At 35.1% G+C, this 14488-nt stretch overlaps 1 protein-coding gene across 5 annotated transcripts in view; it reads left to right on the plus strand.

Moving 5' to 3' along the window:
• The window catches only part of ATP8A2 (ATPase phospholipid transporting 8A2), an 865734-nt gene that overhangs the window by 444377 nt on the left and 406869 nt on the right, over positions 1-14488 (plus strand). For all 5 annotated transcript variants that reach the window (XM_074216189.1, XM_074216185.1, XM_074216187.1 and 2 more), the window contains one exon: positions 7332-7504. In XM_074216189.1, coding sequence (XP_074072290.1) covers positions 7332-7504 — 173 coding nt within the window. The remainder of the gene's footprint in view (positions 1-7331; positions 7505-14488) is intronic.

Raw genomic sequence — 14488 nt, forward strand, 5'->3', positions numbered from 1 at the left:
AAATTATCCATTGTTTCTATGACTTACTCTCTAAATCTTCAATTCTGGATTACATTTTAAAATCTCTAATTTTCTATCTTCTATTCAAATGTTATTTTTTGAAAGTAATATTATTGTGTTATAATCAGTAAAAATATTCTGAATATTTTTGATTTTCTGAAATTTGGAAATTTATTTTAAATATATAGTCAGTTTTTGCAAAGGTACTGTGTTCAACTGAGACCTATTTCTAGAATTCTATTATATCAAACTCTTCTAAAATTCTATTCTGGTCTTTTTTTTTTGGTTGTTTTTTTGGTTGTTAGAGTTTCACTATTTTCCCTTTAACTCATTTATTTTTTCTTTTATGTATTTAGATGTTAAGCTATTTGTCAGTCATTAATTATTTATATACTATCTTACTATGTTTCAATCATTATACCAAGTTCTGGGTATACAGAGAAAGATAAAGACCGCTTCTGCTCTCAAGAAATTCAGTCTAATGAGAAAGACATCTTATAAAGATTCATTTACAATTTTGAGATAGTCAATAAATAAATTTTCAGTAGTTTAAAAAACTAGATAGAGTATCCCAAAAGAATTTTGAAACTTTATTTATATGAGATTGTATGTGCCCATATGAGATTTTTATGTCCATATCAGTTGTCTAAATGCAGCCCAATTTTAGTAGTTAAAAGCAGTAACTCATAGATTATTTACCAAGTTACTTTCAGAAATTATATGAATATAATTATAAAACTTACTTATAAAGATAGAACTGTTCCATCTAAATTAGTGCTAGAGTATCAGTTACTCATGAGTAGATCAAACCAACATAGTAAATCTTATACTACCATTTAATTTACTTAATCAGTATTATACCAATAAAAAACTACTTAAGGTTATTTTATGGGATTAGAAAGAATAATAGAATCCATGTGGAAGGATAAAAGGTCAAGAATCTTAAGGATAATTTGTAAAATCAGAAAGGAATGGGGGGGGGGGTCCTATCAATACCATACCTTAAACTGTTCTACAAAAAAATTCATCCTTAAAATGATGAAGTACTAGTTAAAAAAGAGATAAGTTGATCAGGAGCACAGATTATTTGCAAATATTAAAATAAAAACACAGCAGTATAATACCATACATAGTGTTTGATAAATTCAAAGACCTCACTTAGTAAGTTAGGACTCACTATGTCAAAAATTGCAGGGAAATAGGCTAACAAACTGGCTGACCTTAGGTTTAAACTATGAATACATGACCTTGATAATAAAATCATGCCATAAACAAATGAGAGAAACAAGGAAGAAATTTCCTTTGGAATTTATGCATACAAGAAGAGTTCATGACTAAATAAGTGATGGAGAGGATTCTACAAGATAAATTGGGCAATTTTGATTAAAATAAACTGCACAAACAAATCTAATGTAGCTAAAATTAGAAAGGAAACAGGTAAATGGGGGATCTTTGAAGCAAGTTTGAAGCATATTTATAAGATCAAAAGTCATTTCTCAATATATAAATGATCAAGCATGTGAAAAAATGCTCCAAATGACAGATAGAGAGATGCAAATTAAAGCAACTTTGATACCTTTAACACCTGTCAGTATGACAAATATTATGAAAAAAGAAAAAAATTTCAGAGAGACTTTGGAAAAACAGATACAAACAGTACCCTGTTTTTTTAGTTTTGAATCAGTCTAACCATTCGGGAAAGCATTTTGAAAGTATCCTCAAAGAGTTCTTAAATTTGTATTTTGACCCAGCTTTATCACTACTAGTCCCATGCTCCAGTGAAATTAACGAGGGAAAACATACACACATTCACCACATATACACCCCAATTTTTGTATTAGCCAAATTGGCAGTTAAAGAAGTAACTTACTATTGTGGAATGGTAAACAAATCATAATGCATGAGTGTGGTAGAATATTACTGTGCCATAAGAAATGATAAAATGGATAATTTTAGAGGAAACTATGGGAAAACCTCTTTGAAATAATGCAGAGTGAAGAGAACAGAACCAGGAGAATAATTTATGCAATGACATCTATAATATAGAAAAAATTTTGAAAAACTTTAGATTCTAATCAATGTAGTAACAAAGTTGAATTCAGAAAATTGAAGATTGAAATATGTTTTTTGCCTCCTGCCAGAAAAATTGTCTATTTAAACTGTAGAGACACACACACACACACATTTACAGACATGGCTAAAAAAATTGTTTTGCTAGACTATGTTATATTTTTTATTATGATTTTATTTTTTATTCTCTTTTTTCAATTTGTAGATTTTGGGGGATGGGATGAGATGTACAGATAAATGCTCATATAAACAGATAAATTAGTTAAAATAATAGCAACTAACAAAAAAGACAATTACTTTGAAAGAAAAATGAGATTAATTTTTTTTATAGAAAGTTTAACGTTTTTGCCAACAGATACCTTGGGTTATTTATTTTATATTATTACAATAATCTTGTTGTGAGAGTAAACAAAAATCCCCCTCCCCCAAAAAGATAGAGAAACCTCAAGAATAGTGAGAGAGAAAAAAAGTGTTCAGATTCCAACAGCTGACTTGGTTTTCATGATTTATCTGTATCACTCTCATTTTTCCTGCCAATTTTTCCCTCTAATTCCCTTAATTGCTATTCAAAGTCTTTTTTGAGCTCATCCATAGCCTGAGCCCATTTTCTTTTTCTCTTGGAGATTTTGGATACAAAAGCTTGGACTTTTTGTCATCTTCTGAATGTATATTTTGATCCTCCATGGGACCAACATAATTTTCTATAGTCAGATTCTTTTTCTTTCTGTTGTTTGCTCATTTCCTCAGCCTAAGACTAATTTACAGCATTTCCAAGGCTTTGGGGGATTTTAGTTTATCTCACAGGAACCTTAATTCCTCCAAAGTCTTACGAGAGACTCTGACTATTCTTTTGCCTGTGCTCCAGCATGTGGATGACCGCAGACCTTCCCCTCTGCCCTGGAGCTGTGAGGAGGGTCCCAGCTCAGATATGGTAATATGGTGGTCCAAACCGCAACCTGGATCTGAGTGTGGGCAAACAGCTGGGTCCTGCCCCAGGGAGAGCAGAGAGACCTCTGCAGTCTCCCCTGACCCCCCTTACCATTTGTGGGCTGGAAGCTCTATATATGCTGGGTGGCTCTGCTGACTCCTAGTGCAGGTTCTCACCACAGGGCTATTCTGAGGCAGATACTCCGTTCCCCACTCACTCTGGTGTGGCAGAGTTCTCTCACCACCCCTTCAAGCTGTCCCCTGTGATTCCCTGGGCCAGGAGGTCTGGAAACCTCCCCCTCTGCCACGGACCCAGGCACCCCCAGGGACCCCTTAGGCTGTGTCTGGAAGACTTGGGCTGGTTTGCTTTGGCTGGGTTGTATTGCATTGCAGCTATGCTGCGTCTGCATTGCTGCTCTTTCCAACCCCCTGTCCCAGTGAAACAGATCTTTCCTATGGAACTTATAAGTTGTCTTAGACTGGGAAATTGTATCACCCAGTCTTTCTATGGGTTCTGCCCCTCTAAATTTTGGCTAGCGTCATAATTTGACGGTTTGGGGAATTTTTTTGGGGGGGGGGGGATGTTTCCAGGAATTCACACCACCATCTTGGCTCCTGGTTTAACTTACAAGTAGATTTAGTCAATATTAAGGCTTAAATATTATTTTGTAACTAACACACACACACACACACACACACACTCACACATATCTATATGTATATCTATATGTAAATGTATATAGCAAAATATATGTGTATGTGTTTATCTTCACTTACTTTTCAAAGAAACAAAAGAATTGGTTGAAAGAGCTGAATCATTTACCCTAGAGAAGAAGAGACAGGGGACATATAGAAGAGCTGACTTCAAGTATTTTAGGGGCCATCATGTGGAAGAGAATAGAGCTGAAAGCAATGAGAGGAATTTATAGAGAATTTATGTAGACATTAAATAGATTGTTGACTCAATTTGAGGAAAGTAATTATAATTTCTGAGAAAGAAAGGTACTTGGGAGACAATTGAAGTTCTTATATTACTAAGGGATTTTCTACTAAAGACTGAGCAACCACTATTTCAAGCATGGGTTATACTAGATGATCTCTGAAATTTAGTGATCATCTGGAAAAACAGCATTTGTTATAAAATGAAGTAATGAATTTAATTTTGTGCTTTTGACTTTTATAGGTTCAAGTTTTTTCCTTAAAATTATTATAATTATGTTATGTACCTAAATTCTTCAAAGAAATTATGTTCTACTAAATATTTCACAAATACTATGTTTATTGCCCTTAAATATGACCATTATATGAAAATCTGTGTTTTCTTAGGAAGTGGTGAATTGCTTTATGAAGGTATTCACCTTAGTATTCTTTTACATGGCAGCTTCCCCTTGGAACATATAAGCTATTCATAAACCAATTTTTGAAAAATATAATCCAGCTGTTCATGAATGTTGTAAAAATCAAGGTACATATTTATGGTTAATCACAATCAGGAAGAGAAATACATGCATATGTAAATATAACAGGGATCCAGTGATGGGAGGTCCATTTGGTTAAGAACTTTGTTTCCTGTGAGGACCCAAGTCCCAAGAGTTGAACCAGATGGCCAGAGTATTAAGACTCTGCATTCAACAGCAAAGAGATAACATAGTAAGGAAATGAGATGGGATGTAGGACATTCAATAAAAAAACGAAAGGTAAAATCACATGGGTGGCAGAAGAGAGAGGAAACAGCAAGAAATTGGGATTCATAAGAGCTGACCAGAATCAGAGTTGTTTTGGTAGACTAATTCTGGAGTTCTTAACCTAGGGGTTTTTGTATAAATTTCAAGGAGGGACCTTTAAACTTGTTTCTAAAACTATTGATGTGTTTTGATTTAATTGATTTCCTTTATTATCACTGTTTTATTTTATGCACTTAAATCATATATACTTGAGCCAGTATATCATTGTTAAATGGTAGATTTATGTCACAGTGGATCTAAGACAAAAATAAATTAACCCTTGGAATAAAATGACAGCAAAGCAGGCTGTTTGAAGGCAGGAATCTGGTAAATGACAAATTCCTTTCCATGCTTTACCTAAGAATATTGTCAAAAAGATATTTCTGCTGTGATGTAGATAGGTTGAGGTCTATAATGACTGAGGAAATGTTCAGAGTGAAAATGATGGGCCTAATTGAAATGTTACATAATTTTATACAATTTTTTATCTGGGGAAATAGATTTTAGACCCTTATTTCAACAAGGAAATTCAGAGGTAGAGAAGGGAAGTTTCTTGCTAATATCACAAGTAGCAGAACTATTCAATCCCTCTGACTCTAACTCTAAGGCTTTTTAAATTCTAAATGGTCTCTAAGGTACCTTCTGTGATGTCTCAGGAATGTAATTTGCCAGTTTCTGCTAATTGATTCTGTTAAAGGGTACCTCCTACAAAAATAAGGCTGTACATTTCTATATGACATTCTTTTTTTGTTGTTTTTTTTTTTTGCAAGGCAATGGGGTTAAGTGACTTGCCTAAGGTCACACAACTAGATAATTATTGTGTCTGAGGTCAGATTCGAACTCAGGTCCTCCTAACTCTAGAGCCAGTGCTCTATCTACTGCATCACCTAGCTGCCCCTTATAACATTTTTAATATCAAAACAACCTTTCAGTATATGGGACAAGTAACTTTAACCCATCTTTGGAGAAGAAACTGACCCCTAAATGTTAAGTGACTTGTCTAACATTACATAGCAAGCTAATGGCAAGAATTACGAATTTAACTTTTTCTGTTTGAGCAGCCTGACCAGCAATGAACTGATCTTAGGGAATAATAAATAGTATAAGAATACCTTCTATATATCTCCCTTTTTAATAAAAATCAGTTTAGCATATCAGTTACCTTTCCTCTTGAACACATCTTCCATCCATTAACAGATCATTCCTAAAGTATTACTTTATTTGTTCTTTTCAGTAGTAGAAATATCAAACGTTATTTTTGGTTAAGGACATGGGAAGTTCTAAAATGCATCCCCTTCTAATAAGCCCCAAAGTCTCTTGTTGAGAATGAAAAATGATTCAGTAATATGAGAGATTCCAATTTTATAGTGATAGCTGAGTGTAAAATTAAACTCTATGGGGGGGGTAGAATCTATGTTGTTTCTATGTGGTTAATTAAATATGCAGAATATCTGTGGCACATATAATATATTTGGTGTCATACATGCACACACACAAAAATTATTAGAATGATCTTTCATGGCACCCTATTAGTGTAATAGTGCCTTTATTTAGTCAATTGGGGCAGCCAGGTGGCATAGTGGATAAAGCACCAGCCCTGGAATCAGGAGTACCTGGGTTCAAATCCAGTCTCAAACACTTAATAATTACCTAGCTGTGTGGCCTTGGGGAAGCCACTTAATCCCATTACCTTTCAAAAAACCCTAAAAAAATAAAAATAAAATGTACTTTTGGAAGAAGGTACATGCCTTGAAAATTTAGTCAATCTACTGTTAACTTGACCATATGTTGTACCTAGCTGCCATTACCGACTCTTTTCTAACTTAGTGGATTTGAGTTTAGAGTTACAGCTGTCACTGATTGAATATAACTGTCCATAAGGAACAAATTTACTATCTTGACATAATCCCACTTTCTAATTTCAACTGGTAACAAACATCAAGCCTAGATAGTCCCTGTAGTCTGGTGATGGTGTTAATGTATGTTTCCTGTTATGAGAAGTCATTTTTTTTTCCATAAAGATACAATGAAAATATAACCTAAAGACCTCCTGAAAGTCTGAGAATTAGAAGTTATAAATGTTATTTTCCCCACTTCATTGTCTTCATTGAGCTTGATAAAAATCTAATAATTTTTAAAACATATCTGGTGCCATATTGAGAAAGCTGTTATTTGCCAAATTACCTGATGATGAAAATGAACTTACTAGCTTTAAAGTGCATAATAGAAATATATATTCATATGGAGTTTTCCTTTCCATTTATAAAAAGAGGCTAAGGGCCACAGAATGATATAAAAGAGAAGGCGCAAAAATACACAATAACCTCTTTTAATGAATCTATTTCATCAGACTAGAATTTGAATGATTGAGATCTAGTATTAATTCAAAGTAAGATGAGTTTACTCATTGAAGTACCAAAAACACCTCAGTATAGCCATGTTAACCACAACAATAGCTTCTTGTTGACATTAAGGTGAACTATTAGTGTTTTAAGTTAAGATGAACAGTGATAATGCATTTTATGAAGGGTCATACTGAAATTTCAGGACTTTCTGAGAAGAGAATTTAGATTTAGTTCTTAACCTCTCTCATATTTTTTTTTATTTCAGGCCACAAGAGAAGCCCTTACTCAGCACTGTGCTTGCCTTGGAAATTCTCTAGGCAAAGAAAATGACATTGCCTTGATCATTGATGGTCACACACTGAAATATGCCCTCTCATTCGAAATCAGGCAGATATTCCTGGATTTGGCCCTTTCATGTAAAGCAGTCATCTGTTGCAGGTAGGAAGATGTTCCATATTCACCCAATTTTGTGTTGCTGTTATACCTAAGTGTCTTTTTTTCATGTAAAGATAACGGAGGTAATGTTACTCCTCTAGATGCAAAGTGACCCCCCAAAATCTGCAAAGTCCAAATATATCTTTTTAGTTGTTTCAGAAGTTAGTATATCATTGTTAAATGGTAGATTTTTGTTTATTAGCATGATGAAGGTCTCACATTAAAATCCTCCATATAGGAAGACATTATAGCTCCAATCATGTTCTTAGAGTAGAGAACAAAACAGAGAAGGATCTGATTACCATTAGGGTGGGAGTTTTCCATATGTTCTGTCTATTAGGTCCTCTAATTCTGAATGTCTGGACAAGAGCCCAGCTCCCAGAAGTTTGGTGTTTGTTTATTTATGTGTCTCTTGTCATAGGTCAGCTTCTCTCTCAAGCTCTGTGGTTGAGTATTCCTTTCAGACAACAAGGAGCATTGGTCTGGTTTTTATTATGTGTATTTTTCTGTTGGGATCTAATCAGTAGAGGTATGGACAGTCTGTGTATATTTCTTCATGTTAATCTTTCAGGGTTAATAAAGGTGGGTGGCATCACATTCTGTTGATAACTGAATGTTAAGATAAGAAGAAAGTGAAGCTGAATGTAAAGAAGGGCAAATTAGATGAAAAATTAGAAGAGAGGAAATGAATTCTTAATAAGTCAGCAAAGAGGTCTTCATCAGCGATGAAATGAATGAATGAATAAATATTAATAAATAAGGAGAAAAGGGTTTACCTCTCAAGATGAAGATCTAAGTACAGCAGTTCTCAAACCATTCTAATAATAATAGATTCATGAAAATATTATGACTATATTTAGAACTCATCTGGTGATTACTGCTCTGGACCCCAGGCTCTTTTTTATCCATTCTGGGCTGGCTAAACAGAGCATTTACTTGATGTCCATTGAGCCCATGACACTTTTAGCTACTAATCTTATTCATGCCTATGTCATGACTCTTAACTATTCACTTCTTGTTCCCCTGTCATTTTACAAGAAATCTGGGTCATTTCTAAACCTCCTTAAAGATACTTTGTCACTGACAAAATGTCTTCAGAATAATACCACAAACTCTAACGTTATTTAAAAAAACTCCACAAAAATCAGGAAAAGGCAATTGGAAAATTAGCCAGAACATCAATCATGTCTACCAATGATGTAGAATCTGTAAGATTCTATACCTGTTAAATCCCACTTCTGCAAAGCACTGAGGGATACACATTTCTCAACTCTTTCTTTTGAGACCAAGCTTTGTTATTATAATCATGGCATTTGATTTCATCTTTTTTCCTTTCTATGTTTCAATTATTGTTGTTTGTATTGTTTTCTTGTTGTTCTTTGCATCAATTGAGATATCTTCTCCTGCTTTTCTGAAGTCTTATGTTGTCAATACTTTGTTTATGATGCAGTACCAATTTTTTTATATTCATAACACACTTTGTTCAACTATTCCACATTCAGTAGCCTATCTGCTTTGTTTTCTGTTACTATTCATAAAAAAGTTTTCTATGAATGAATATGTTGCTATATCTACATGGACTTTTTTTCTGTCTTTAACATGTTTAGTCAATTTGCCTAACCTTTGGGACCCTCTTTCATATTTTGTCATTTTGGGTTATTTGTTGGAGGTGAGGTTAATTTACAGACCTGTATTGATTTGCATTTTTCTCATTGATTTGGAAAAATTTTTCAAATAGTTGTTAATAGTGTGCATTTTATTCTTTTGAGAAACAATGTTCATATTCTTTGAGGAACTGGGAAATGACCGTTCTGCTGTATTAGGAGTCAGGAGACTCCAAGTTTAGATTCAATCTCCGATATTTACTAGTTTTGCAAAAATGGTTAAGGTTTAACTTTTCTGAATTTGTTTTGACACATTTTATAAAATGGGAATGATAATATCGCCATTATTTACCTCACAAGACTGTTGTAAAGAAAGCAATTTGAAAGTCACTATTTACGTGTGAGTAGTTTAATCATTATCATTATTATTGCTTTTAATTAGTTGTCCTGGCTCCATTTTGTCTCATCTCCAGGCTATCATTCATTTTCTAACCCAAATAGCCTTTCTAATACACAGTTAACATATCATTAGCTTGCTCAGAAATCTTCAATGGTACTCCCCTATCTAATGAATAAAATCCAAACCTACAGCCTTCCTTTCCATCAAATTTCTTTCGTGTGCTACTAGAATCCTTGATATAATTTTAAATTTCCCCATCCTTTCTAATCTGTGCTTTTGTACATACAATTTTTTCTGTTTCTGAAAGGAGGGAACTTAACCTATTAAAATGTCATCTCCTGGGGTGGCTAGGTGGTGTAGTGGATAGAGCACTGGCCCTGGAGTCAGGAGTGCCTGAGTTCAAACCTGCCCTCAGACACTTCATAATTATCTAGCTGTGTGGCCTTGGGCAAGCCACTTAACCCCATTTACCTTGCAAAAACCGAAAAAAAAAAAATCATCTCCTTCAAGTACCAATTTAGATGCCATTGTAGATTTTGTTGTAGATTCTGAAGATCCCCTGGCAGGAGAAGACACCAGACACTGAGGTCTGCCAAATTTTCAAACAGTACTATAAGAGAGTGTGACTATGATGGACTGGGCAGGATGTTAGAAAGTCAGAATTACACCTACCAAAAAAGACTATTTTATGGAGAACTCACACAGGGAAAGCACTTCCAAAGAGATCAGAAGAAGTGATATTGGGATTCCCTGAAGGCCTCATTGAAGAACTTTAGAATTTGATTGTACAGCATGGGAGACATAGGCACAGGACCACCCAGCATGGCATGCCCTCATCAGAGAGGATGCTACACTCTGAGGAAGGCAGAATGGAAACAGCTCAAAAGAAACATGAGTTAGATAAATTTATAGAGTAAGCACCCCAGTTATTCATTTTGACTATTTGTGCCCAACCTGTAGTAGAGCATTCTTACTTCATATTGGTCTAATCAGCCACTGTGGGGCACATTGTAATTTGTCTCAAAACATAGTGATGTCAATTCTTCCTTGATAAAGGATAAGAGCCAACAATCTACCTCCTAGTAATTACCCTCTACCCTTAAATCTCTCTTCCTACTCCAGTGATCCATACTCACTTATTCATAGTCATTCATATTCACTGTCTTAAAAGAATCATCAGTTTGAGCAGGCTAAAACAAATAATCCAGAGAAACTCTGGAAAACAGAGATAAAACACTCCATTAAGGAATTGTATGACAGAAAGAAAAGCCGGACTGATCACATGGCAAGAGCAGGGGATAACTGGTGTACATATGTACTGTTCCAGTAGTTGCAGAGATAGCCAAGAAGGTCTTGAGTTTGCTCAGTGGAACCCCTGTGGGGAAATTTTGGGTAAGAGCATAGACAGAAGTTGCTTAAGAAGTGCCAGCATGAATGGTTGATGAAAAATTCTAGAATGTAAGCTACCCGTAAAGACAGATTGTTTCATTTATTGTATTTGTATCCTGAGAACCAACTTAATGTCTAACACATCATAGACATTTAATAAATATCTATAGACTGATTTTATTGTGAGGAAATTCCAGAACACAGTATAAAATATGCATATATAAAAATGTATTATATAAAATATACTATATAAAAGATATAACACACATATAAGCACAATATATATTAGGATATATACTATATGATTCTTAAATCATGAAGATTATAACATAATATTTTAAACATGTACACATAATTTCCATATTAATACATATATATGTATGTATATATTTATGTATGTGTGTATATATATATATGTATAAGGATTGAAAATTTACATTGTCCCTACCTTCATATAGCTTTAAACCTAGTGATGAGATTTTGTGTGCAGAGGCATGTATAAATATTTGTGTATATATGCACACATGTGTAAGTGCATATATTCAGAGCACCAGATTTATATTTATATGTGTAAATATTCACTCATCATACATGTGTGTTTGTGAATGTATCTACACATATATACATATTAATTATTAAACCACTTGAAAGTAGGTTTTGTGTAGTTTTTCATCTTTCTATTGCTCGTGCTTCACATGGTATTTCGTGTTACATAGGGATACTGATATGTTTGACATTTTTTAAGACAGAGAAGAATGAGAAATGAAGAGAATATAGCAGAAATAATATAATGACAGTCATTATATGGATGTGTTGAACTGATAGAAATCTGGCTTTTCAGTTTACTCTGGATAAATGAATTTCCTGGAGTTTTTGACCACCTTTGCTTTTATAATTCTGAACTGACTTTTTTTACTCCCTTGTTTTGGATGCAGATGAAATTCTTTCTACTGAACTCTTTGTAAGGCTCAGTCTTGTCCTTATTGAACAATAGGAGTTGTGGAGGGTTTGGGTGAAACCAAATTTGGTTTTAAGATAAAGATTTGGCTTAAGACATTGCTCTGTTACTAGCTGTATGATCTTGGACAATTCATTTAACGTCTCTAGGACTCACTTTCTTCATTTGTAAAATTTGGAGATTGAACTAAAATATTATTTCCTAAATTATTTTCCATAGAATTATTCTGATACTCCATAATATAAATATAATTTATGGTAATATAGTTTACACTAAAGTGTTATGAATAAATCAACAATTATAGATATGAACTTAGAGAGAGCCTGGCATAAAATAGAGTTCCCTTAAGACCTAGTTTAAATCCCCTCTGATAGATGACCTCAAATTTTATAAGCACCTAAAATAACAATATTAATAATAAACTAGGATTTATAGAGTACTTAAAGTGTGACAGACTACTTTACAAATATTTTCTCCTTTTTTTCTTCCAACAAGCTATTATTATCCCCATTTTACATATATGGAAACTGGGCAAGATGGGGGTTAAATGATGTACTCAGAATGTTAAGTGTTTGAGGCTCAACTCACTCAGATCTTCCTAACTGTAGTCTAGTACTCTGTAATTCCTGACTCATATTTGACTTAACTTCATGGTACCCCCCAGGCAATTCTGAGCTCTGGATACAAATGAAATCATAGAAATTACATAGGTGTCAATAGAAATAGGACAAGACTTGGTCCAGATTACCAGGAGTATCTATATGGGATGGTGTTGGTAATAGAATTAAGGTAGGGAGTAGGCTAAGAAGGACACAGGAAGGAGCCCCTTATACATAACTGGGCTTAGGGCAGTAGCAAGTCACGAATGGGAGGGAGCTGGTGAACCAACCGGAGGTCAACAGATTGATGAGAGGAGTTCTGGAGGCAGAGAAGAGAAAGAATCTGGAGCATCATACTCCCTTGCTCTTTAAGAGCCACCATTGATACTTGTGAGGTTCCCAGGTCCATTTTGTGGATGGGGAAATAATTCCTGTGTCATTCATAGACTCCGCTTTCCCTTTGCTTTACTAGACAGCTAACCCTTCATTCCTAGCTCCACACCAGTGTCCTAAAAAATGGAGACCCCACCAATGACTGAGGGAACAGAGATCAACTCACACACACAGTCATAGACTAACTGACAAGTTTTCATCCTCCAAGAGAAGCCAAGATGGCTGGCAGAGATGCTTGTAAAGCCTGCTTAAAAGGTTGTAATATCTGCTTATTCTTGACTCAGTTTGTTAGAAAAGTCTCTCCAATATGAAATATGGTCACTCAGTCTCTAGTGACCTATTTCTCTTGATCCATAAAGTTCTGTTAGGATTATTCTGGCACCAGCACCCAGTTCTTTAAGGTTTATTGTTGGGCCAAAATGTGTCATTCACAAGACATCAAGAAGTTAACAAAGGGAAGTTTACTTTGTTAGCAAAGTAAAAAAAAGGGGGGTAAAAGTAAAACTGTAGGGATGTAGTGACAATTTGTGGCCCTGCTCAATTCTGTAATGCAACTCTGAGCAGCTAGATGGCACAGTGGATGGAGCACTAGCCTTGAAATCAGGAGGACAGAAGTTCAAATACAGCCTCTGACACTTACTAGCTGTGTGACCTTGGGCAAGTCACTTAACCATCTCCAGTCATCCTGTTCCATATCTGGTCACTGGACCCAGAGGGCTCTGGAGGAGAAAGTGAGTCCGGTGACTTAGCACAGCACCCCCTTCCCACTTAAATCCAATTCATAAGCTTGTCATGGCATCACCTCCCTGATGTGATGTTCTTCAAGAGTGAAGGATGGGGGTGGCTAGGTGGTGCAGTGGATAGAGCACCGGCCTTGGAGTCAGGAGTACCTGTGTTCAAATCCAGCCTCAGACACTTAATAATTACCTAGCTGTGTGGCCTTGGGCAAACCACTTAACCCTATTGCCTTGCAAAAACAAACTGAAAAACAAAAAAACCCCAAAAAACAAAGAGTGAAGGACAAACATTGCCATGCAACTCTACAATAATAACAATAAATATTTACAATGTTATCCCAGTATTTAGCTCTTTGCTAAGCATTTTATTGTTATTAACCCCAACCCTGGGAGGTAGATGCAGTTATAATCTTCATTTAAAGATGAAGAAACTGAGGCAAATAGAAGTTAAGTGACTTGCCCAGAGTCTTTTAGATAGTAGTGTCTGAGAATGAATTGGAATTTAGGTCTTGTGGACCCCAGGCTTGATGCTCTGTCTACTGGGCCACCTAGAGAGCTTCCTAAATGGGAATGTGACCTTTTAGCAAAGTAAGGATTGGCAATTTTAGCAGGCTTCAGAGGGGACCAGACTTCATGTGGGTGATTCTTGTTATACCCTGATGGGACCAAGAAGCTGCATTAATGGAGGCTCAAGCAAATGAAATCCCAGGGATAGCTTGTCATAACTTTTAGGGAACACTAATCTTTGTTAAAGGAAAAGGGAAGCCTTTTTCCTATTATATACCTCCACCACAAGATATAGTAACAGCGCAATATACCCAATTTCTCTATATCCATATGAGATTTTCCCATTTGCTCCAAACCCTAAACCAGTATTGATGGGTTCTATCCATATACTTCTAACCCC

The sequence above is a fragment of the Macrotis lagotis genome, chromosome 1, assembly GCF_037893015.1.
Source record: "Macrotis lagotis isolate mMagLag1 chromosome 1, bilby.v1.9.chrom.fasta, whole genome shotgun sequence".
NCBI classification, from domain to species: Eukaryota; Metazoa; Chordata; class Mammalia; order Peramelemorphia; family Peramelidae; genus Macrotis; species Macrotis lagotis.